Source organism: Lithobates pipiens, unplaced genomic scaffold (genome assembly GCF_037356315.1).
Source record: "Lithobates pipiens isolate NorthernLeopardFrog02 unplaced genomic scaffold, aLitPip1_a1.2 Scaffold_8, whole genome shotgun sequence".
NCBI lineage: Eukaryota > Metazoa > Chordata > Amphibia > Anura > Ranidae > Lithobates > Lithobates pipiens.
Window position 1 is genome coordinate 178,588,502 of NW_027507903.1, and position 26,731 is coordinate 178,615,232.

At 41.4% G+C, this 26,731-nt stretch overlaps 1 protein-coding gene across 1 annotated transcript in view; it reads right to left on the reverse strand.

Annotated features, from left to right (window-relative positions):
* The window catches only part of LAMB4 (laminin subunit beta 4), a 233,867-nt gene that overhangs the window by 204,334 nt on the left and 2,802 nt on the right, over nucleotides 1–26,731 (reverse strand). The window contains exons 3-7 of the mRNA XM_077472837.1: nucleotides 22,087–22,129; nucleotides 13,186–13,343; nucleotides 5,701–5,836; nucleotides 4,425–4,498; nucleotides 607–795 (exon numbers count right to left, since the gene is read on the reverse strand). Of these exons, the coding sequence (XP_077328963.1) occupies nucleotides 607–795; nucleotides 4,425–4,498; nucleotides 5,701–5,836; nucleotides 13,186–13,343; nucleotides 22,087–22,129 (600 nt within the window). The remainder of the gene's footprint in view (nucleotides 1–606; nucleotides 796–4,424; nucleotides 4,499–5,700; nucleotides 5,837–13,185; nucleotides 13,344–22,086; nucleotides 22,130–26,731) is intronic.

Consider the following 26,731-nt stretch of genomic DNA (forward strand, 5'->3'; position numbering starts at 1 on the left):
CTTTCCTGTATGCATATCAGCTGTAAGTAACAATACGCTTTGGATAACTAAGGCATATCTGCGTGAACTGCATTGGGTCCCCTTTCTTGCTGTGACCAATATGTGCTTGTCACTTAATGATGTATATATATTTTTTATCATCAGCATTGATGAAGTATTAATCGCGAAACACTTTGAGGATTCACATCCAGACTTTGATATTCTGTACTTGATTTAATTTTATTTATTACTCTATGTCGTTGGAGGAGGATATGATGTATATTTATAGCATACTACTGGATGTGAAAACGTGTCAGAGATTTATATTTAACGCAGCAACTTGTTTTTATATTATTTTAACATTTGTATATTTTGCATTTTATATGATTCATTCCTGGTATTTGCACCTAAAAAATCTCATCTTGTTTAATTTTATTGTGCTATTATGGGCATGGGGAAGCCCTTTAGAATTTCTCTATAGCACTATCCATTAGTATATTTGTTTTAAAGAAAATTTGTAACTTCCAAGAGCAAATTAAACAATTAAACATTTAGTTCATAACGACAGATGCATGTTTGTATTGCCACAAAGTAGTAAGGGTCTGAAGTCATAAGTAAAGACATTACCTCTCCTTCTGTGGATGGCTCTATATCTGAATACCTAGAGTCACAAACCACATCTCCGACATCATCAGCATGTCCTTCTGGAATTCCAGGAAAAGCTGATGCACAATTTAGAGCAAAGTATTTAAATACTTTCCATGTTTGTCCAAAGTCACGAGATCGTTCAACCAGCATGGCTGCTGGACGAAATGACTGAAAAATATGCAATAAAATTGTGTTATAACGCATAAGAATGGACAGCATGGTGGCTAGGTGATTAGTATCCCTGCCTTTCACACTCTGGTTCTTGTGTTCTAATCCCTCTAGTGTTTTCTTTAATTTCTTCCAAAAAACACACTGGTAGTTTAAACCTCATCAAATTAGTTTTTAGGTTTGTATAAGTATGCTAAGAAAATCTAATTGGGAGTATCTTAAAGGGCAATGTATATATAAAGATGGGAACTGTTATTAAAGCGAGAGTCCGCCGTTTTTTTTTTTTTTAAAAGCCAGCAGCTAAAAATACTGCAGCTGCTGACTTTTAAAATAATGACACTTACCCGCCCAGCGCGCCCGTGATGTCGGCACCCGAAGCCGATCTCTCGATCGTCTCTCGGGTGCTGCTGCCGCCATCTTGGGTATGGGAATCAGGAAATGGAGCCTTGCGGTTTCATTTCCCGGTTCCCTACTGCGCATGCGCGAGTCACGCTGTGCAATAAGGCTGGTCCCCGCTGTCTCTGGGATCCGTGTGTTTCCCAGCAGGCAGCGAGGGACCTTCGGAAAGGGGCGTTGATTCTGCGGAAAGGGGCATAGCTTCTGCAGAATCTACGCCGGAAGTAGGTGCAGATACCTGTACTGTACAGGTAACTGCACCCCCCTCTCCCCTGAAAGGTGCCAATTGTGGCGCCGGAGGGGGGGAGGGTTCCAATGAGCGGAAGCTCCACTTTAGGGTGGACCTCCGCTTTAACCCTCATGTATATTGTAGCGCCGGATAAGTGACCCTGCTTACTCTATTTTTGACTATCTAATGTACACTTTTGTGTTTAATGAAGAAGTTGAGGAGGACCCTTATCTCTATATCAGCTTTCTAACATGGTGTCCTGTCTTTCTGGTTCCAAGGGAAGCGTTTACATATCCACCATTATATACTTATTAAAGCATTATGTATGTGTCAGGAACATTGTATCATATGAACATGCACATAACTGTGCAAGTGTTTCCATACACAGAAGCCTAGCCAGACAGGTGACTAAAAGTACATCCCAATGCGAATATATGAGAACATACTACATGGACACTGGTGCCAAGCAGGATTTTAAAAGGAAAGACTTGAATGTCCCCTGACCTGCTGAACTTTTCTTTTCTGTCAATGGTTGTTTATTAGCTCTGTTACCAACTTCAACTTGGACTTCTGATCAAGATTCTGCTCGCTGACATGGTTCACTGCCAGCACATTGCAGACCTTGGCCTGTTCCTAATGCCGCGTACACACGGGCGGATTGTATGGCGTACTTAGTCCGTCGAAACACATTTCAGCGGACAATCCGCTTGTGTGTGGGCTTCAGCTGACTTTTTCAGCGTGCAGTCCGGAGTACTAAGTATTTTGTTTTTTTCGAAATTCTGTCCGTCGTACTTTGGCTTTAGCGGACAATACGGTCGTCAGTATGCTAGTTCGACGGACTAAGAATGGCGCATGCCCAGAAAGGATTTACACGGCGGAAGGGTGCTTTGCTGTGTCTTGGACTTCCTATTTCTAGTCCCGTCGTACGTGCTGTACACGTCATCGCGCAAGCTTTCGACGGACTGTTTGTGTATCCGTGTGTGGTCAAGTTCGTTCAGTGGAAAGTACGATGGACTGTCTGTCAGATTGTATGACGGACTAAGTACACCATACAATCCGCTCGTGTGTACGCGGCATAACATTGACTCTGTATACAATTTTGGAAGTTCGCTGCTCATCTGTTACTGGCTCTATGCTTGTTACCTGACTGCACCTGTATTTGAACCCGCTGAATTCTCATTGTATTACCAGCTGTACTTCTGAACATCCTATACTAGCACTCATAATTTACTGTACCTTGTCACTTGTGCCCTTCTATTGCCCTTGCAGCACTGTCTTATCTTCTAGTGGTGCTAATGTAGGAATTGTGCAAAAGGCCATGTTCTTCATTCGGGGGTCCTAATCAGGTATGTGACGTGAGTTTTAACAGATTTTGCACTTAATATTTCGTTTTAAATTAACTTTATATCATGGCACTTTATGCATAATCATATAGTTCATAAAGGAAAAATTAAGTTAGCCACATGTACTATGTATAAAATTAAAATCCTTATCTTTATTAATGTCAACTAGACATGTGCACACTGAAATATTTTGTTTCAGAATTTAGTTTTCGTCCGAAAAATAAATTTATTTAGTTACTCCCAAAATTTGTTTTTATTTATTTTGTTTCGTTAAAAAATGCATTCGTCCCGAAAATCCGAAATAATTAAGGTAGAATCTGTCATTGAAAGCTTATGGTGTCTGTTGAATGTTCGAAGAAGATTCGATGGAGCAGCTAAACTGTACGACACCACAATCGTACATTTCCAGTCAAATGTTCCGCCTACAAGCTATAGTAGAATGCTAATGTTGTATGACACTAGTAATAATTATATTTATTTATATTACTAGTCAACCAACATTAGAATTCTTCTATAGCCTATGGGCGGAGCATTTGACCATAAATGTCCACTTGCGGCGACTGCTTCGTCGAATCTTCATGTCGGATCTTTTCTCTCTAAGTCGAATAATCTTGGACTAAAAGAGTTAGGTTAGGCACATTCAACCTTTTTTGCTATTGTCTCTATAATGTTGAATCTGTTCTCTCTATGTTGAATCTTTTCTCTCTACGTCAAATCTTTTCTCTCTATGTAGAATAATCTTGAACTAATAGAGCTAAGGTTAGGCACATTCGACCACAGGTTCGATGGACACAGATTGCTATTGTCAGTGTCATGTCGATTCTCCTATCTATATCGAACTGTTGTCACAACAAAAATGAAAATAAAGCATTTGTTTATGTCCGATCTTTTGGTTTTCAGATTCTGCAGGTCCGTTATCGTTTGTTAAAATGATAACGAAAATACCCGAAATTCTGAGGAAATTGCATTCGGACACATGTCTAATGTCAACTAATGAATGTGAGCTGCCAAAAAACATGCTCTGAGACAAGAATGTGATAAAGGGCTTATGCCAGTTTTGTGCATACACATTTTCTCTTTTTTTTATTTTTATCCTTAATCAGCACAATGTGGGATTTCAATGCAATAACAATGCAATATTGTAAGCTGTAAGACAATACACGTACCCTAATCTAAACTAGTGTTGTTATCTGCCAGGAAAATGTATGCAATGTGACACATTCTCTGATCTAAAGCTGCCAGTGCATGGAAGCTGAAACGTTCCAATTAATTGTATAAATAAGACTCCGTTACAGTTATGCTTTTTGATGTTTGTATAATAAGCATGCTCCTGGTGACATGAACAAGCCTTTTGGTTGTTGTTGAACTGCTTTATATCTATACAAAAATGGAGAATTCTGGGATATTGCTTTTGTGCTTAGAGAGGGCAAAGGATTTTCATCTAATTTGAAATAATTATACATAACAATATTTAGATTTTTCAAAGTACAAATTATATTTAAAGTACAAAATGATCATATTAGATAGAACAGATTTTTTCGGAACAAGTAGGATATATAAACAGAAAAAGTGAAAGAATAGAGCTGCTGCCTTTTTGTCACATGCATCACTTATAATGTTATAACATTTGTGTTATTTAAGTACATAAAAGTGTACAATACCTTGAAGGTAATCACCAGATGGCTGAACTGAAACAACGTTTCTAAGTCCAGTCTAATGCTGACGAAATCAATGCCTAAAAAAAAATATATAAGATATAAGTCTCTTGAGGAAATATAGTCCCGATTTTACATTATTTTTTACCTTACATTATTTTCCTCTTTAATTGGGATCACAATTGTGGTATTTGTAAATCGCTATCATATCTCCTCTCAAGTATTGTTTCTCCAGCGAGAATAGACTGATTGTCACCTGCTTGGCCTGAGTGCAGCATTTAATGCCTCCCAACTCGCTTTCCTGTGAGTGGAGGAGTGTGAATATGTCAGACTTGACATACTAGCCTATATGTGTTGTTTTCCTGTACATTTTAATACTCAGGATTTCAGAGCCAAAAAGGCCAGTTTTTTTTATCTTTAACATCTTTAATTTGTAAATTTGGTGTCTGCTGTTTATTAACGTTTTCCTTCAGCATGACGCTGGTGATAAATGGTATGCATTTTGACCCATGTGTTCTGGTGCAAACTAGACCTTAATGGTATGTGATGCCAGTAAATTAAGATTTTTAGATCCAAGATCCAAGTGCGCCACTGGAGGGCTTTGTTTTAAGGTAAGTCTCACATATTGTTCTTGTATTCGATGCAGAAAAAATAAATTCTCCTGAGATTGAACCATTTAATGGGCTAATAAAGTGAAATTTACTGTTTTCAGATGTTTTATCAGATGTTATATTGTGGAATCTGACACCTAGCCAGGTATAGGTTGCCTGTGGAGCTCTGGACAGAAGCTAACTCAGAACTATAACAGCCTAGGACAAAATACTTCTGCGATAGCAGTAATATGGCCTTATACCGAAGTAAAACACTGTTGGTTCTTTGGAATTAATAACTGTGAAAAAAATTCATCCACGTTTTCAGTTGACAAAAAATAGCAGACATTCTTTCAAAGGAAATAGTTTACTGGTGGCTAGTTCTTATAGTCCAATATTTCTGTTTAAGAATAAGTGAAATATAAAAACACAACATTAGTCTATGGCATAAATGTACCATGCCCAGCACTGCCAAATTACAGCTCCCTATATAGAAATCTTTCACATTTAAACCCAAGGCCAAGAATATCATCTCTATACCTTGTTTTGCTTGGAATCAGTTAATCAGATTGTTGTCTACTATATACAGTATATCTCTGACACAGATACAATTGAGAGAAATGGAATATATGTGTTATGGGCTGCCTTAGAACAAAAGTTTACTGGTATATTTGATGTATGTTATCATTTACCATTTTCCGATTGCCACCATGTTTTCTTCCAATCTGAATCAAATGTTGTTATAACATTTTCAATCTGGTGACTGTTTGGGTGATTATAAGGATCATATGGATATCTGGAATCACACATAAAACATTTCTGATCATCCTAAAATAAAATAAAATCAGAAGTATTAGTAAAAAAAGTTGACAATAGACCAATTTCTTGACATTTTATTTACCCTAGCAGTATCCCACGGAATGTCCCGCAGCGCATGGTGGAAGGGGGCAGATTACCAGACGTATTACCAGTAAATAACTTACAAAATATGTGATTTTCAAGGTAATTGGTATCACCATCAGCACATTGTATGCATACTACACTGCAAGTTTTTAGAACTTCACTTCAGCACAAGAAACCCTCAACAAAACTCACTGTTCTCTGTACTATGCATTACTGTAAAGATTGAATTTTACTACCTCATTTTTTTTAACAAGAAGGTTTTACACCCTTTATAGGACATTTTTTGCTATTCAGCACTGTGCTACTTTTACTGTTAATTGTGCGGTCATGCAATATTGAATCCAAATACATTTTTTAACTTTTTTTCCACACAAATAGAGCTCTCATTTGATGGTATTTGATCTTGAAATGAAAAAAGATCAAAAATGTTGAAAAAACAAAACAATATTTTCTACTTTCTGTCATAAAACATATCCTATAAAATCATATTTCAGCATAAATTTTGACTAAAATGTATTCTGATATATATCTTTTATTAAAAAAATCCCATGAATTGGTTTGTGTCAAAGTTATAGTGTCTACAACTATGATATACAGTGCCTTGAAAAAGTATTCATACCCATTGACATTTTCCATTTTGCCATGTTACAACTAAAAACGTAAATGTATTTTATTGCGATTTTATGTGATAAATGACCCACACAAAGTGATCCACGACACGTGAAGTAGAAAGGAAAATTATAAATGATCAATACTTTGTAGGACCACCTTTTGCTGCAATTACAGCTGCAAGTCTTTTGGGGACGTCTCTGCCAACTTTGCACATCTAGAGAGTGATATATTTTCCCATTCTCCTTTCAAAATGGCTCAAGCTCTGTCAGATTGGAAACAGCAATTTTCAAGTGTTGCCAACGATTCTCAATTGGATTTAGGTCTGGACTTTGACTGGACCATTCTAACACATGAATATGCTTTGATCTAAAGCATTCCATTGTAGCTCTGGCTGTATATTTAGGGTTGTTGTCCTGCTGGAAGGTGAACCTCTGCCCCGGTCTTCTTCTAGTATTGTCCTGTATTTGGCTCCATCCATTTTCCCATTAACTCTCACCAGCTTCCCTGTACCTGGTCAAGAAAGGCATACCCACAACATGATGCTGCCACCATCATGTTTCAAGGTGGGGATAGTGTGTTCAGGGAAATGTATAGTGTTAGTTTTCTGCCACACAAGGTGTTTTGCTTTTAGGCCAAAAAGTTACATTTTGGTCTCATTTGACCAGAGAACCTTCTTCCACATGCTTTCTTTGTCCCTCACATGGCTTCCCGCAAACTGCAAACTAGACTTCTTATGGCTTTCTTTCAACAATGGATTTCTTCTTGTCACTCTTCCATAAGGGCCACATTTGTGGAGTGCACAGCTAATAGTTTTCCAGTGGACAGATTTTACTACTTGAACTGTGGATCTCTGCAGCTCCTTTAGAGTTACCATGGGCCTTTTGGCAGCTTCTCTGATTATTGCTCTCCTTGCCCGGTCTGTCAGTTTAGGCCGTGTCACGGCCTTGTCTTGGTAGGTTTGCAGTTGTGCCATACTCTTTCCATTTTCGGATGATGGATTGATCAGTGCTCCATGAGATGTTCAAAGCTTGGGTATTTTTTTATAACCTAACCCAGCTTTAAACTTCTCCACAACTTTATCCCTGACCTGTCTCTGGTTTGTTTCTTGGCCTTCATGATGTTGTTTGTTCACTAAGGTTCTCTAACAAACCCCTGAGGACTTCACAAAAAAGCAGTATTTATACTGAAAATAAATTAAACACAGGTGGACTCTATTTACTAATTAGGTGACTTCTGAAGGCAATTGGTTCCACTAGATTTTAGCTAAAATATATAAAGTAAAGGGGGCTAAATACAAATGCGCGCCACACCTTTCACATATTTATTTGTAAAAAATGTAGAAAATCATTTTCTTTCCACTTCACAAGTATGAGCCATGTGTTGGTCTATAACATAAAATCCCAATACAATACATTTATGTTTTTGGTTGTAAAAGGACAAAATGTGGAAAATGTCAAGGGTTATGAATCCTTTTTCAAGGCACTGTATATATTTGAAAATGTATCAGTCCTGATGTACTGATAGCTTATATAGTTTATTGAGGCCCTAAAATGGCAGAACAGTACAAATGCCCCCTCCCCAATGACCTCTTTTTGGAAAGTCAACAAAAACCAAATGCGTCATCATATGTCTGATGTGGCAGTGATCATGGGTACTGACTGGTGACAGTCAATATCAACATTTTTTTTAATGATTTTGTATTCAATTTTTAAAAAATGTACTTTTCATTTTTTACTTTTTGTTTTACATATTTTCATCACTATAGTGACACTGTACTACTCTTGGGGCAGCGTTCTGAGATTTTTTTTTTTTACATTTTGTTTGTTGTTACAATGAAGATAATAGGTAATCCAAGCGGAAGTCGGAGTGGGCATATGTCAAGACTAGGTACCCGATAACCCCCCCCCCCCCCAAAAAAAAAATGACAGGCTAAATATGGAAGAGGAGGGGGGGGAGGAGAAGTTCAAATTGAATTGACAAGCTAATTACCAATTTCGCAATTGCATGTTTTTTCATTTCTTACAACAACATTGCCATGCAGTCAATGCACAGTTCCCTTGGCATGTCACATTACATTCCCGCTCAGTGGAGACTTGTGGATGGAACCCTTGACAAACCACATTTTGCTATCCATTCCTTTTTAAACACTGCTAATGCACCCAGACTGACCTCTTTATATTAGAAGTGCCATGCAGTACTTTTACATTTTAAAGCAGCCTAAAAGAGCATTAACACACCTATAGCATTATTGAACATTTAGGATGTGTTGTATAGATGTTCATGTTGTGTCAGGCAACACTTTTCATATGTCCCATGTGTTGTGTTTTTTTTTATGAGACTAAAATGGGAAATTGTCACTTTTGACACTTTTCAACTGTACTGTAAATGCCATAGGCGCATTTACAGTGCATTTGAGGTGTGGTTGTGCTGCTTTTCAATAGAGATGAATGGAAGCAGTTGCAAATCGTCAATGCCTGCCAAACTCTGCAAGCAGCATTTTTTTGCCTTGCAGCAACATGAAGCAATGCTAAAGCTGCAATGTGAATCTGCTCCTATTGTAACAATTCTGTGTGGCATTGATAGGCATTTGTGAAGCATTAAAAATGCAACCCAGCAGCCTATTTGCATGTGTAAAAAGAGCTCTTTCGGAAGAAGATTGAGATGCCTGCTTTGATCATTATTTCATCTCTGCTAGTGACAAATCTAGTCAACTGCAATTGCTAAACTGAGTGCACTGCACCCTGCAGAGGCTGTCCAGTATCTACCCTCAATTATCAGCCACCTGTCCCAAATGCTGTATCGAGGAGGGCTCCTTTCTCCATATGTTGTGGACCTGTCCGAGATGGCAAGACTCCTGGGAGGGGGTTATTTCCGTTGTTTGTACCGTGGAGGGGGTAGCGATCCCAGCAGACCCACTTATATTCTTAATGGGTATTACAGATATCCTTGGGGAATCACACAGCCTAAAACTGTTTACTTTTGTTAAAAATGGAAACCATCTTTGCCACTCACTGTAGCTGAGCAACAGGCCTATCTATTAAGTTACCTGGGCCAGTCACAACTGTCCTAGGAAATGTGAAAAAATCTGGGCAAGTTGGATAAATGCTGAGGGCATGCTGAGGGTATAACTATATAAACGTAGTTCTGCATATTTCTGAAAAAAGGCTGTTCACTTTATAAGAGAATTCTAAGTTTACAAGAGAATTTTTCTTAGCTTAGTGACCAAGGTTCTTCTATCATCGAATCATTTACAAGCAGAAATGCGTATTCTTTCGTTTTTTTTTTACTTTCCATGCATATAATTTGGTATCCTTTTCAAAGTAAATTTTCATGACATTCATCAAGCTAAGTTAAAGTAGGGAAGGCTTCCCTAAGGCCTGCTTAAAGTGAAATAAAACCATGGAAGAGAAGCCCAGCATTTGCCATAATGTGCAAGTATGCACAGCATGCTTGCACATTATGACGCACTTACAGTACCTCTAGGTCAGTGGTAGGCAACCTTTGACAGATGGAGATCTACTTGGACAACATTGAAGAGATCAAAGATCACAGGGGTACAGCGCTCCCCATTTTTTAAAAAGAAATTAACTAGCAAGCCCCCAATAAAAAGAAAAGACGGCAATAAAAACCTAGAACAATCGACTAAAACGAATGTCACTGTAAAAATATAAACTTAGCCTAGCTTAAAAGATAGCTTCAGTGAAAAACCTGAAATTCACTTTCATTTAAAAAATTTTCATGCCTGGGGGTTAATTGGTCACCCCCCCACAAGTCTGATGCCAGAGTTCATCATGAAAGCAGAACATCTGGTACTGCAGGCTGATTTTCTTGACAAATTTTAGGCCTGGCTATCTGCTCTAATTTCTGACCAGTGAAAGTAGTTTGTAGGGCGGTGTACAGAGGTCAGTAGTTTGTACAGCGATCTAAAAAGGTCAGTAGTAGGTAGAGTAGAGTACATAGGTCAGTATTATCTAGGGCATTGTGCAGAGTTCAGTAGTATATAGGGCGGTGTACAGAGGTCGGTAGGATGTAGAGTGGTGTACAGAGCTCCATAGGATGCAGGGCGGCGTACAGAAGTCAGTAGGATGTAGAGAAGCGGGGGGATCAGGAGGGCTGGGGGTGTCAGGAGAGTATGGCATTGGGGGTATCAGGAGGGCTTGGGGTGTCAGGAGGGTATAGTATTGGGGGATCAGGATGGCTGGGGTGTCAGGAGGGTATGGTATTGAGGGAGATCAGGAGGGCTGGGGTATCAGGAGGGTATGGAATTGGGGAGATCAGGAGGGCTGCGGTGTCAGGAGGGTATGGAATTGGGGGGGATCAGGAGGGTTGGGGGTGTCAGGAGAGTATGGTATTGGGGGGATCAGGAGGGCTTGGGGTGTCAGGAGGGTAGGGTAGTGGGGGGGATCAGGAGGGTAGGGTAGTGGGGGGATCAGGAGGGCTAGGATGTCAGGAGGGTATGGTATTGGGGGATCAGTAAGGCTGGGGGTGTCAAGAGGGTATGGTATTGGGTGTATCAGGAGGGCTGGGGTGTCAGGAGGGTATGGTATTGGGGGATCAGGAGGGCTTGGTATGTGATAAGGGTATGGTATTGGGGCGGTGTCAGGAAGGTATAGTATTGGGGGTATCAGGTGGGCTGGGGGTGTCAGAAGGGTATGGTATTGTGGGGGTCAGATGGGCTGGGGGTATCAGAAGGGCATGGTATTTGGGTGGATCAGGAGGGCTGGGGGTGTCAGAAGGGTATGGTAGTGGGGGATCAGATGGGACGGGGGTGTCAGAAGGGTATGTTATTGGGGGGGTCAGATGGGCTGGGGTGTCAGGAGGTTATGGTATTGGGGGGTGTCAGGAGGGCTTTGCGTGTCAGAAGGGCTTGGAGATCAGAGACGTTTTTAATGCAGTGTGGCGCAGGGAACATGCAGCGGTGCTGATTCCTCCCGGCAATCCTCTCTCACCACTCCACATGGTATCCAATTTGTGCATCAGGGAAGAGACCGGTGGTGAGGGACGTGCAACAGCACTAGGAAGCGCTCACGCATGTTCGGAGAAGAGCCCGAACGCGCCCACGCTATTCTGGAGGCTTTTCCCACCCCGCAGGTTCACGTATGCCAGGGGCTAGGGCTGCCTCTGTAGCCTGGATTGTGTGAGCGCATGCATGGACCACTTAGAGCAAGAAACGGGTCACAACTGCGGAATGTCTTTGCGATCTGCCTGTCACCTGTCGACAGTTGACAGGTAGCCCACGATCGACAGGCTGCTGACCTAGGCTCTAGGTGTTCTCTCCTCTAGCAATGTGAGGTCCAAGCTCCCTACATCCACCCATCCCTGTCAATGCCATCTTATTTTTCTCTTCTGTGTCCATTGTCTTCATGCTTCACCCATTGGACAGGCACTGATGATGTAACTCCCATGCACGCACATTAGAGTTTCATTATTTTGACACAAGGCTCCATCTTACAGATGCTGGGACTATACACTGTGCCACAGTCAGTATGCAGATTAAACAAAATTGCTAGAAGGTAAGTATAATGCCGCGTACACACGAGCGGACTTTTCAACATCCAAAGTCCGACGGAATGATTCCTTCAGACTATTCGATCGTGTGTGGGCTGCAACGGACTTTTGATTCGCAAAAGTCTGACGGACTTTAGAAAATGGAACATGCTTCAAATTTTTCCGACGGAACTCCGCCGGACCCGGTCCCTTCGAAAAATTTGCTCGTGTGTGTGCTATTCCGACGGACTAAACCCGACGCTAGGGCAGCTATTGGCTACTGGCTATGAACTTCCTTATTCGAGTCCAGTCGTACGTCATCACGTTCGAATCCGTCGGAGTTTGGTGTGATTGTGTGTGGCCAAGTCCGCTCAGTCGAAAAGTCAGTCAGAACTCTGTCGGGAACTCCGGCAGAACTCCGGCAGGACTCCTTCGGAAGTCTGTCGGACATAAATCCTCTCGTGTGTACGGGGCTTAATAGTTTTTTGGTAGAATAGACTCATAAATTCTCTTTTACCAAAAGACCCAACCTGCTGGTAAATTAGGTTTAAACGGTTTATTTTTACTTTATTCTACAATGCATTTCTGTTTTACTGTAGTGCTATATTCAGGGGCTTGCTATGTTGCATTTTTCTGCCAAGCTCTATGGAGTGATGCAAAGGCTAAGTAGTAGGAGAAAGCAATGAGAGAAGCACTTTGATGTGTTCTCTAAATAATGGTGAAAACTTTTTTTAAGATATTGTATATTTGTATATATTGTTAAAGCTCCCGATAAGCCAGGTAATTCTATGCTTGTTAAGGGCTGGTTCACACCTTTAAAACACACTCCAGATTTATTCTGGATGCATTTCTGCATGAATGTTTTTATTGTGTTTTGACTTGTTCCAGTGCGTTTTTGATGTGTACCAGTGCATTCCAGTGCATTTTTTATGTGTTTTACTGCTTTCCAGTACAGTCCATTGCAGGAAGGAAAAATGCAGCATGTTCTACTTTTTTTTTTCTGGAACTGGAATGCCCTCGAACTCAGTGCACTAGTGTGAACTATGCCATTGGAAACCATATAACCTACTTTCCATGCTTTTTTGATGCAAAATAAAAACGCAGTGGGATGCATGTGGTGTGAACTGGCCCTAAATCAAAACCCCTTCTAATATAAAATAAATGCTATTGCTTACCTCTAGATAGCTGATGATACAATATCTTTGAGGTTCATCCTGCCCACATGTTGATGAAGCTGAGAGCTGCTTATTACGTCCCACAAGAAGATCCCCAATGGTTGGATAACAAGATCCATCTTCACAGCTGCCCTGTGCATTTCCAAGACTTATCAGCTCTCATGGAAGAAAAAGAACAGAATATTTTATTTTAATGACCCCCTTGACGACATTCTATTCGATGAAATGTGTCGGCGCAGGCTATTTGGCAATTAAGTCTTACTGCTGTGCAATTCTGGGTTGCCAGCGATCACTCTAAATGAGTGTTTTTTATCTTTTGTTTTTGTTTTATGTTAATTTACCAATGGAACAATAAAATGCTACACCATGAATACAAATCTGGGCTTCTGGTGAGCTTTTTGTTCTCAGTTAGATTCCGGTGAGTAGGCATTTAAGTTGATGGTGGAGGCTCTATCACCTAGACAGTGTTTAAACCCCTTTTCTTCACTGGAGTGGTGGCTATACATCCATATTTCCCACAAACTTACTCACCTGGACTATATTATAATACTATTTGTACATACATTGGGACTATCTGCATATATGAATGCCACTTTCATTTAGTTAAAGAACTGATTGTGTTTATTCCATTTTATATGCATTTGTCCTCAGCTGATTTATGTTTATACATTTTGCTATTATGGTTTGCATAACATTTTTGGAGCTACACTTTTTTTTTATTTATAATTTTTATAATGATACATTGGAATAGGAATATGCTATTTTATAATGTTGGTGATTAATAAAAGTGGGTCTATAAGTTAAATTGATAAATCTATTTCTATGCTTTAATATACTGTATGCCACACACCTTGACTTCCTTCCTGGAATGGAATGCATGACCTGGCCAAGATGAATTAGAAGAAAGAAAGAACTTTGTTTTTATGGGAGGTAAGACTTTCTCCTTTTTTCCATGCTAAAGGGTTTGTACTAGCTTACATCATTGTAAATATAAAAAACAAAACAAAAAAAAACCATAGATGAGGAAACAGGTCGAAGGAAAGCCTGAATTGGATATAGTATATTTCCAAATAAAGCACACAACTCTTCGATTATAAATATGTTCTGTTTATACAACTAATGTATTTTTACTGGATAACCTAAAATGTTATTTGTATGTAGGGATGCACATTTGACTACCAATTCATTCTGAGACATTTCAGCACAAGTAGATGCAAGGTTTGAACTGACCATTGGGTTAAAAGGTTAGTCTTGCCCTCAAGTGTTAAAACCAGCCTAGCATTGCTTGCTAGATTCAAAGCAGACATATTACTATCCTGCAGCAGTGTAAAAAGATGCAGAAAAAAAACATAAAACAAAATAAAATAAAAATGTTGTGTTTATTATTCCATTTATTTAATTTATATAGGCTACAGCTATTCTGGCTAGAAATTATTGGACCTGGCTACCAAACGTATACATTCAGAGATACTGTTTTCAGCAGTTTTATTTTCCTTTTTTTTATGTTGCAAAAGCTTTTGCAAAAATTCACAAGCTACTATAATTTTACTTTATCTAATGTCTTCTACAGGGGCATTTTTATACAGGAGAAGGATATAGAGTCATGATTACGGGATGACATGCTAGCAAGCATCTTCATAAAAATAGAATATAAATGCAATAAAAATCAACCAGCATTTTATCACCAGTTATAACAGTCAGTAGAATCAAAAAAAGAGAAGTTGAAGCAGTGGACACATAAAGAATGCAGCCCACTGGCTCTTTGTTAAACCACCTGTGGCATCTGGTTTATAGTAAGGGATGCCCTGAATAGCAGACATTCTTGGTTTAGTTAGAGGCATCTAAATATTTTCTATACATTTCAAAGTCATGTTATTCGTTTTTAAACTTTGATAAACATTGTAGTAAGTTAGATTCAAAGTTTTGCATACTTAGCAAATAATGGGGAAGCTTTCGTTTTTTAATTGGATTTCAGATGCTACAAATTAAAAGCCAGTTTGTGCTTTAATGCATTATAGCCTGTTCCTTATACTTGTAGAGATAGTATAGGGCAGTGATGGCAAACCTTGGCACCCCAGATGTTTTGGAACTACATTTCCCATGATGCTCAGCTACACTGCAGAGTGCATGAGCATCATGGGAAATGTAGTTCCAAAACATCTGGGGTGCCAAGGTTCCCATCACTGGTATAGGGTATCAGTTTCATTTTTATTTCCTTAGAATTTTAAGCCATTGTACATGTCAGCAATGAGCAGTTTTAAACTCCAAGATATTTATGTTGCCCTTTTTACAAAAGCACCACATAAGATATAGGAAGAAAGAAAAAAAAATGTATGTACAGTAATTAAAAGAAGAAAATGTAGCATATTAAAAAAATAAATAAGGCTACAAGATAATGCACATAATTGCATATTTGGTATCACAATATAGACATTAATGTCAAAGACAATCACTAAAATGCTTTGTGAAACTTTCACTGAGTTATTGTATTCAGCATTGTGAAAAGGAAGAAGAACATTATTCCTGGAGTCATACTTTTATCTCCTCTGTCACCTACCCTACAGGCAGAAGTCTCCTAAAACAGGTTCCATCTTGACCGTAAAATTCATAAGCAAGCCCTGGAGATCTGAGATCATATTTTAACCAGTACTTGGCCAAAACTTGTTTTAATAACCACATACTGAGAGAAAGTGTAGCAGTCACTCTTTCACTTTCATCCAATATAAACTGGGGAATTATCACTGATACCTCCTTCACTTTTAATTGATCAGTATAAACCAAGACATAGATATCAACTGGACACAATTTTATTTAGGAGATGTTTAGGTTATTTGATAATGGATTGTGAAAAGAAAGGTTGAACTGCTTACTTAGAAAACCTAGACCTACTAGCCAGAGAGAATGGCCAGTATGGCTCTACACAGATATAAAACACATTGCAAAAAAACATATTTTGGATCTAAGGATAAAATACAAGTTTAGGCTGATTTAGACCTGCTATATACATGTATGTGACCAGCCTGTTTATTTAGCACAAAAGACTCCCTCTTTCTAAGCAATGTTGACAGTATTGACTAGAACGACAAACCTACAGTGGTCTACACTTCTATTTTTGAGAATACTTTATTAATATTCATTTGTTTGGGTGTTGATGTACTTTTTCTATTGCAAGCTGTTTTATGCAACTGTCTTATTATTATTAAGGGGAAAGAGGACCTCAGCTACAGAGACAATTTACATAGATTACAGTTATTCACTCCGGAGAAGAGGTGTTTAAGAGGGTGTATAATTTCAATGTACAAATACACTATATTTTCAAAAGTATTGATATACCTGCCTTTACATGCACATGAATTATAATGGCATCCCAATCTTAGCCCCTATGTTCAATATTGAGTTGGCCCACCCTTTGCAGCTATAAGAGCTTCAACTGCTCTGGAAAGGCTGTCCACAAGGTTTAGGAGTGTGTCTATGGGAATGTTTGACCATTCTTCCAGAAGTGCATTTGTGAGGTCAGGCACTGATGTTGGATGAGAAGGCATGGCTCGCAGTCTCCACTCTAATTCCTCCCAAAGGTTTTCTGTTAGGTTGAGGTTAGGACTCTGTGGAGGCCAGTCAAGTTCCTCCACCCCAGACTCGCTCAGCCATGTTTTTATGGACCTTGTTTTCAGCACTGCTGCTCAATCATGTTGGAACAGGAAGGTACCATCCCCAAACTGTTCCTACAAAGTTGGGAGCATGAAATTCTCCAAAATGTCTTGTTATGCTGACTGCTTTAAGAGTTCCCTTCACTGAAACTAAGGGGTCAAGCCCAACCCTTAAAAAACAACCCCACGCCATAATCCTTCTCTGGCAAATGATTTGGACCAGTGCACAAAGAAAGGTCCATAAAGACAAGAATGAGAGCCAGGGGTTTGCACAGGCAGGGATTGCTTTGGCAACTATCATCTTGGATAAAGTATTCATACTGAATTAATTATTACACTTTGGCTCAGCACAATCTAAAACAACTCTTCTCTACCCCTCCACAGGTGTGTGTCAGCTCAACCACATCTTCCACCTTTAATTGAAACTGGGATCTGCTTGCTATTTCTGTGTATGTGCTTTTGGTAATCTATGCTGCCTTCAAATTATTTTCCTCTGTCCATATTATTGTGATGTTTATTTTGATTTCTTATTGTCTATACCTAAATTATGAGCTGTTCTTATCTTTATGACTGTGACCCTTCTGTTCTTTTTTTGTGTCTTTTAGTTAGCCTTGGTGTGAGAAGTTCATTCTGTTAGCCATGTGTCCCCCTTATGCAATCCTGACGAATTAATTGGCAATATCCCCACCCAAACCCAGTATAAATTTAGGCCTTCTCTAGGGAAGATAGGGGTTTGCACAGGCAGGGATTCATACTGGATTAAGTATTACACTTCAGTGAATGCACTTCAGCGAATGCACAAAGTGAATATCCAAAACAGACTACTGCAGAACACTAAACAGACTACAGGTGACCTAATTCTCTATCGAACTTTTTCATCTCTCATCCAGGCTTCCTCTCAATCTCACCACTCTGTATCATGCACTCCCTACTTTTCCTTCACACAGTTGCATCTTCTCTCCTTAAACTCTCTCTTCTTCTTCCCTCTTCTCCACCCCACAGCTTATATATATATCACCCTCACTCCTGTCTTCACCTTATCACTGCACGCATCAGTTCCTGCTAATTCTGAACCCATATACCAATAAAACCTGCAGGACACTGGGATGTGTCCCCCCACATAAATCACACTCCCATATTACCTCTCTCACCCTTCTGCTTCTCCTAACTTCTGGAGATATATCCCCAAATTCTGGACCACCATTATTTACCTTCGGCCAACATACCCAGCACCCAGCACCTCATCTTCTGATAGGAGCCGCAATCCACACAATCTCATTTCTATTCCTCTTCTGCCTAGAATCTGCCTCCCCTTCTCCTGTTCCCTTTGGAATGCCCACTCCGTTTGTAATAAACTCACCACCGTCCATATTTATCACAAACTCCCTGAACCTACTTGCAATTACTGAGACCTGGATTAAAGTATCCGACTTTCCTTCTCCTGCTGCTTTCTCCTATGGTGGCCTCCTGTGGACTCACTCTCCCAGGCTTAGTGGATGGAAAGGAGGTGGTGTTGGAATCCTGCTATCCCCTCAAACCACTTTTCAGGTTCTTCATCCACCCCCCTCTCTGTCCCTCACCTCATTTGAAGCTCACTGTATTCATCTATTTTCTCCAGTTTCATTGAGAATTGCTGTAATCTATTGGCCCCCCGAACCAGTATCAAGCTTCCTTGACGACTTCTCTGCCTGGCTAACCTACTTTGCCTCTTCTGAAATTCCAACGATCATTCTTGGTGACTTCAACATCCCTGTTAATCTTAACACTCCCTCTACTTCTAAGCTGCTGAGCCTAACATCATCGTTTGACCTAAAACAATGTACACACACTTCTACTCACTCTGTTGGTAACTGCCTTGACCATATATTCTCCTACCTATGCACTCCGCACAATCTCTCCAATATTTATTTTCCTCTCTCTGATCACCACCTTATTAGTTTCACTCTCTCCTTATCTTCCTCCTCCTTGCCTTCAAGCTACCAAACTATTACCCATAGAAACCTTCACCGTAACCCTTCTCTTCTTTTTTCTGCTACAGATTGTCTCTATGACAAAATCTCATCCTTGTCCTGCCCCAACTTGGCCACTTCTGTCTACAACAGTTCACTGTCATCCTGGATACCTTCGCCACGTCACTACACACAGAATCAGCCCCCGGCCGCTACAACCCTGGCAGACAGACAATACCAGAAGCCTCAAAAAACAGTGCCCCGCTCTTGAGCATATGTGGCATAAGTCAGACAGGAACCTTCGAACGGACCGAAACTTCGTACGAACTTTAGAACCCTATTAAAGTCTATGGGACTCGAACGTTCGAAATCAAAAGTGCTAATTTTAAAGGCTAATAAGCAAGATATGCAACAGACAACACCAGCAATAAGGGGTATCTTCGGGTGTATACTGTGCTGGAGGCACACAACACCCACTTTAACTCCTGTAGATGCCTGTATTAGAGAACACCAGAAATAAAGGGTAGATACAGGTGTATACTGTGCTGTCCTGGAGGCAAACAGCACCCACTAACTCCTGCAGATGCCTTTATTATAGAACACCAGCAATAAAGGGTAGATACTGGTGTATATTGTGCTGGAGGCACACAAAACCCACTAACTCCCGCAGATGCCTTTATTATAGAACACCAGCAATAAAGGGTAGACACAGGTGTATACTGTGCTGGAGGCACACAACACCCACTAACTCCTGCAGATGCCTGTATTAGAGAACACCAGCAATAAAGGGTAGACACAGGTGTATACTGTGCTGGAGGCACACAACACCACTTTAACTTTAAGATGCCTGAGAAAAGAACACACTGTCCCTGCCTATCTAGCTCTTTCCCTGCACGCCGGAACAAACTACACAAGGCCGCCTCGCTGGCGGCCTTATATAGTGTGGGGCATTTACTAAACCCCCTGAGCTATAATTGGCCACAGACATCCTGCCTGTGGCCACTTATGGCTCTCCTCGCTGCGGGTGCTGTGATTGGCCAAGCATGCGGGGTCACAGTGCATGCTTGGCCAATCATGAGCCAGCAATGCACTGCGATGGCGTAGTGCATTGTGGGCTGTTTGTGCTACATGAATTTGTTGCGAACGGTCCACAAAGTTCTGAATTTGCCGAACAGACGAACGGCCGATGTTCGAGTCGAACATGCGTTCAAGTCGAACACCAAGCTCATCCCTATTGACCACCCCCTCCTCCTCAAAGAACTAAATTTGCTTGGTCTCTATGGCTGCGCTCTCAGTTGGTTTGAATCTTACCTACCTCCTCGCACCTTCAGTGTCACTTACAACTCCACTTCCTCCTCTCCAACTCCTCTTACCGTTGGGGTCCCTTAAGGTTCTGTTCTTGGACCTCTACTATTCTCGATCCACACTTCCTCCCTGGGGCAGCCTCCCATGGCTTCCACTACCATTTATATGCTGATGACATCCAAATCTATCTCTCTGCCCCTCAGCTTACCCCATCAGTCTCCTCACGCATCACTGATTTACTAACACACATCAGCCTGGATGTCAAATCACTTCCTAAAACTGAGCTCTTAATATTTCCTCCTCCACGTGCCCCAACCCCTGACTTCTCTGTCAAGATCAATGGCACATCTATCAGTCCGTCCCCACCTGCCAGGGTGCTAGGGATAACCTTAGACTCTGAACTGTCCTTTCAGGCCCACATACAATCCCTGTCCAAATCATGCTGCCTTAGCCTCCACAAAATTTCCAGAATATGCCCCTTTTTATCTAATGACACCACCAAGCATCTAATTCACTCCCTGGTTAACTCTTGCCTCGACTACTGCAACTCCCTCCTCATTGAATTACCTTTATATAGACTACCCCCCTTCAGTTCATAATGAATGCCACTGCAAGGCTCATCCACCTTACTAACATTTCAGTCTCTGCAATCCCTCCACTGGCTTCCACTCACCTAACAAATTCAAATACTTACAATAATTTACAAAGCCATCCATAACTCTGCTCCCAGCTACATCACTAACCTAGTCCCAAAATACCAACCAAGTCACTGTCTTCAGATCCTCCCAAGACCTCCTTTTCTCTAGCTCCCATGTCACCTCCTCCCATGCTCGCCTCCAGGATTTCCCCACTGCTTCTCCCACCCTTTGGAACTCCCTACCCCAATTGGTCTGACTGTTCCCTAATCTATCCATCTTTACACGGTCCCTGAAAACCCTTCTCTTTAAAGAATCCTATCCTGCTTCTAACTAATACACTGTTTTACTTTCTCCATCAGCTCGTCCCCCATAGCTATTACCTTTTATATCAATTGACCATCCCTTTTTAGATTGCAAGCTCTAATGAGTAGGGGCCTCTGGTTCCTCTTGTACCAAATTGTAATGTAATTGTAATGTCTGCCTTTATTTTGTTAAGCACTGCCCAAACTGTTGGTGCTATATAAATCCTGTATAATAATAATAATTATAATAATAAGAGAGTTTGGGGTGCAGGAAATTGACTGGCCTGTACAGAGTCCTAACTTCAACCCGATAGAACAGTGTTTCCCAACTCCAGTCCTCAAGGCGCCCCAACAGGTCATGTTTTCAGGTTTTCCCTTATTTTGCACAGGTGATTTGATCAGTTTCATTGCTTGGTAATTACCACAGCCGTTTCATCTGAGGGAAAACCTGAAAACGTGACCTGTTGGGGCGCCTTGAGGACTGCAGTTGAGAAACACTGTGATAGAATTCCCTTAGACACACTGCTATACCTTGTGGACAGCCTTCCCAGAATAGTTGAAGGTGTTATAGCTGCTCAATTTTTAACCCTAAGGACTAAGACTGGGATGCCATTAAAGTTAATTTGCATATAAAGGTATGCGTTCCAATACTTTTGACAATATAGTATATATTAAAAGCGACTTCGGTGATTGTTTATGCCAAGGTCCCTGTAAAGGACATGAGGCCATCATATGAAGTTAGAAGAAAGGATTTTTAACCCTAGATTGTGGTAGGGCTCTGTACTGTAGACATTTGGAACTTCCTCCCCCAGGAAGTAGTACTAGCTTAGAGTGGACACAACTTCAAAAATATTTTAGATATCTTCCTCAGGAAGCAGAATATACAGGGCTATTGCAATTGTTAGAAAAAAAAATGACACGTATACATACACATAGGTTAAACTGGATCGACCTGTGTCTTATGTAACTATGCAATCAACATTTTCAGAAGGGGGTAATCAATGGCAGCTCCCAGGAAAGGTATATTTAAAAGCAAAGCTTCTTTATAACGTGTGCTTACCTGCAAAGCAGAGAATGATTACCAAGACACGAATTTTATGCATCTAAAATAATATAAGAGGTTATTTGTGGTGATTTATAATTGCAAAATGTTAAACAGAGTTAGTATGTCAGAGAAATATACATTTAGAAAAGCTAAAAAAGAAAAGCGTTTTTTATTTGGCATCTTTTTCTTCATTTGGTGCTCCTTCCCATCAGAATGTGGTGCAATTCTGTGTGCCTTTCACCATGTTAAGAATGCACTGCAGCTGCAGTCTGCAATGGTACACACATTGTATGGTACAGAAATCTGGTTTAGTACATTTTTTTAAAGTTGTGCATGCGCTATTTTTGGTCCAGTGCGATTCAGACCATTAAAACTGAATGGGCTCAAATCGCACTGCACATTCTTTTATTCTTTTAGCCTCACCAATGCCCAGGAATGCAGCCTTACGCAATGTAGTCTCACCAGTGCCCAGCAAGCAGCCTTATCTGTGCCCACATCTCAGCCTCACCAGTGCCCAGGAATTCAGCCCCACCAGTGCCCAGCAACGCAGCCTCACCAGTGCCCAGCACTGCACTCCCATTGTAGTGCCCTCTGTACCCTGCACCCCCCTCACTGTAGTGCTTTTTGTTCCCTGCACCCCTCACTATTGTGCACTTTGTCCCCTGTACCCCCACTGTAGTGCCCTCTGAACATCACAGGGTTGGATGGGGGCGGGAACAACTGACGTTAATTTTTCACATTAACAAGCTGATGATTGGTTGCTAGGATCACCCGTCAACCAATCACCTGCTGTTTAATGTAAAAAGTTAACTCCAGCAGTCCCCGCCCCATCCAGCCCTGTAAAACTGGCTGCTCACCGGTGTCCTCTTCATTGGAAGATGTCAGCAGGCGGGGTGCCCGCATTTAGCGGTGGTCAGCCAGGTGTGGCCTGAGAGTTGTGGGTTGCCGACCCATGCTCTAGAGACTCAGGGCTATAGGCACCAGATTCTGGGCTATAGCCCCAGTACCCACCCCCTAGCAATGCCACTGAATCTCTGTGTTGCAAAGGTACTCTAAAAGAAAACAAGGACAGAGGGCAAGGCTGGTGCGCCCTCTGTCCTTGTTTTCTTTAACCACTACAGATCCGCGCTATTGCCAAATGACGGCATCAGCGCGGACCTACATTTCCGGGACTACGTCTATTGACGTCGTCCCGGATACGAGCGGCCTGCGCGCCCCCTGAGGGGCGCGCGCGGCGCGCTCTGTGATCGGCGAGTCCGTGAGACTCGCCTGATCACCGATCCGTGCAAGGGGTCGATCCCGACCCCTTATCACGTGATCAGCTGTCAGCCAATGACAGCTGATCATGTGATAGAACGGAGCCGGTAATCGGCTATTATTCCTCCTCGCGCTGACAGCGCGAGGAGAGAAAAAAAAAGCCGATCACCGGCGGCCGTGATCGGGACATCAGTCCCGATCACGGCCAGCAATACAGCTGACCACCTGCCCCCTGCCAGTGCCCACCTGCCCACCGCCGTGCCATCCTGAATAAAAGTAAGTGCCCCCCATCAGTGCCCCCCATCAGTGCCCATAGTGCCCACAGTGCCACCTACAGTGCCACCCACAATGCCACCCACAGTGCCATCCAGCAGTGCCACCAACAGTGCCACCCACAGTGCCCACAATCTGCCTCAAAGGTGTTGCGACCCAGTGCCGCCCATCAGTGCCCAGCAGTGCCGCCCATCAGTGCCCAGCAGTGCCGCCCATCAGTGCCCAGCAGTGCCACCTATCAGAGCCACCTATCAGTGCCACCTATCAGTGCCCATCAGTCCCATCTATCAGTGGTACCTATCAGTGCCCATCCGTGCCACCCATCCGTGCCACTTATCCGTGCCACCCATCCATGCCATCTTATCTGTGCCCATCTTTGCCCATCAGTGCCGCCTTATCTGTGCCCATCGGTGCCGCCTTATCTGTGCCTATTAGTGCCGCCTTAACTATGCCTATCAGTGCCCACCAGTGCAGCCCATCAGTGCCCACCAATGCAGCCCATCAGTGCCCACCAATGCAGCCCATCAGTGCCCACCAATGCAGCCATCAGTGCCGCCTAATCAGCGCACTTCAATGAAGGAGAAAAATGACCCGTTTGCAAAATTTTATAACAAACTATTAAAACATGATTTATTTATTTTTATTTTTTTGCATCTTTTTTTGTTTGTTTAGCAAAAAATAAAACTCCGAGCTGTAACTAAATACCACCAAAAGAAAGCTCTATTTGTGGGAAAAAAAATGATAAAAATTTCATTTGGGTACAGTGTTGTATGCCCGCGCAATTGTCATTCAAAGTGCATCAGCGCTGAAAGCTGAAAATTGGTCTGGGACTGAGGGGGGTTTAAGTGCCCAGTAAGCAAGTGGTTAAAGTATCTTAATTCTTGTTATAAATCTCCAAACAATGCTCTTTGTTGCTTAGGCTACTTTCACACTGGGATGGGAGACTTTAGCGGTAAAGAGCCAAAGGGGCGTTTTTTGGCCTCAAGCAGGGCGCTTTTAAAGTAAAAAGAGCAAGTAAGGCACATTGGGCTTATGGATAGCTATGGAATTAAAAATAAATAGCTGTGATTAACTGTTTTACATATAGTTTCCATACCATTTAGCAATAGTAAAACATTTTTGAGAGTTTTTGCCCTCTGTATCCCATTAGGGATATTTTACTTTGCTTCCTGTATCATAGCCACAACAGGAAGCAAGAGGAAATCCCTCTGAATTTAGGGAATTCCTGGTTATCACCAGATTTACCAGAACTAATGTCCCCATTAACCACTTAAGCCCCGGACCATTTGGCTGGCCAAAGACAAGAGCACTTTTTGCGATTCGGCACTGCGTCAATTTAACTGACAATTGCGCGGTCCTGCGACGTGGTTCCCAAACAAAATTGATGTCCTTTTTTCCCCACAAATAGAGCTTTCTTTTGGTGGTATTTGATCACCTCTGCGTTTTTTTTTTTTTCCCACAAAATTTTATTGATAGCAGAAAACAACAAGAACAAGCAAGTACATGTTTACACGTATGTTTGCAGAGCAAAAAGACAAGTATGATAAAGAACATATACTTTGATGTATACAAGCAAAGGTGTTATCAAAACAGGTGAAATATAAGGCTTGGTTTGTAATCAATGAAGGTCCAATGTAAGAAAAAAAAAAAAAGACAAAGAAAAAAAATAGAATTACTATTTTCTTAGAGACGGTGGTCACTAAAGGATTGAATTGTATTGATTCAAAGTAATTTATATTGCTATCTTATACTATAAGCAATAGGGTATAACAGACATCAGTAGTTGTAGTAAACATGGAGAGGAGGGGGCGGTACAAAAGGGACAAGAGTATACATAAGGGTGTTCAGCTAGATATGTGTAGTAAAATTAGCCATCACTCCTAAGGTAAGCATCTGTAAATTTAAAACGCTGCCAGTCATACCATGTTGCAGTAAATCTGGAAACGGTTTAATGCGAAATGCTGATCAGTTCTTCAATGGTTTCGGTGCTATTCAATCTGTGAAACCATTCAGCTTTCGTTGGGGTAGAAGAGGTACCCCAGTGGCAGGGGATACATTGTCTTGCTGCATTGATCATGTACATATTGAGAGATCTGAGATATCGTCGTTTGGGGATATTGGTGAAGTGAAGTAAGTAGGAAGCAGGGGAAAAGTCGTTGCGTTGGGATGTGACAACAAAGATGGTTTCGTGGACCATCTTCCAGAAATTCTGAATGAGAGGGCACGACCACCAGATATGGAGCATGTCGCCCTCAACTGCGCCACAATGCCAGCATTTATCTGGGCAGGAATTTGAAAACTTGTGGAGCAGTGAGGGCGTCCTATACCATTTAGAAAGTATTTTGTAACCACATTCTTGTATTGCTACATTGAATGAACCCTTGTGTACGTAGCTACAAATTGTGGACCAGTCCGAGTCCGAGAGCTGAACGTCAAGCTCCCGTTCCCATGAGGAAAAAGGTGCGCTGGAGAACGCTGAGCTACCTGTGAAGAGTGATGAGTAGAGGATAGATATGAGGTGCCTCTGAGTATTTTTTGCTCTATAAACAAAGAAATAGTGACAATTTTGCAAAAAATTCATTATTTTTTACTTTTTGCAAGCCGAATCTTAAAGGGCAACATACAGGTATGTTAATCTGCCTGTACATGCCCTTCTGCCGCAGTATATGTGCGTGAAGTGGTCGGGAAGCAGTTAAAAGATTTCCCTGCTATAAGGCCCCTTTCACACAAAAGGTTTGTTCAGGTCCACTTGTCAGTATATCAGGTGGACCTGATCTGACAGTCTAGTCACCCTAATGCATAGGTGGGTGTAAATGGATTTGTGTCCATTTATACTCTCTTACCTCCAATCTGATCAGGTTACCTAAAAAAAAAAAATGGAACAGGATGCGCCCACCTCCATCTAGGTGGATCAGATTAGAGGGCAGTCAGGTGTGAATGGATAGTGGAGTCCTTTTACTCCCTGTCACTCATAGAGTGGAGTGGGCTCTGTCAATGCAAATACTGAGCGGACACGGACCTGCCATCCAGCTGCACTGCTCAGATCAGCAGGGAGATCAGCAGACAGATCTCCTACTGATTAAAACAGTCTTCCCATTTTGTGATATAGGCCTTTCTGATCTAGGGATAA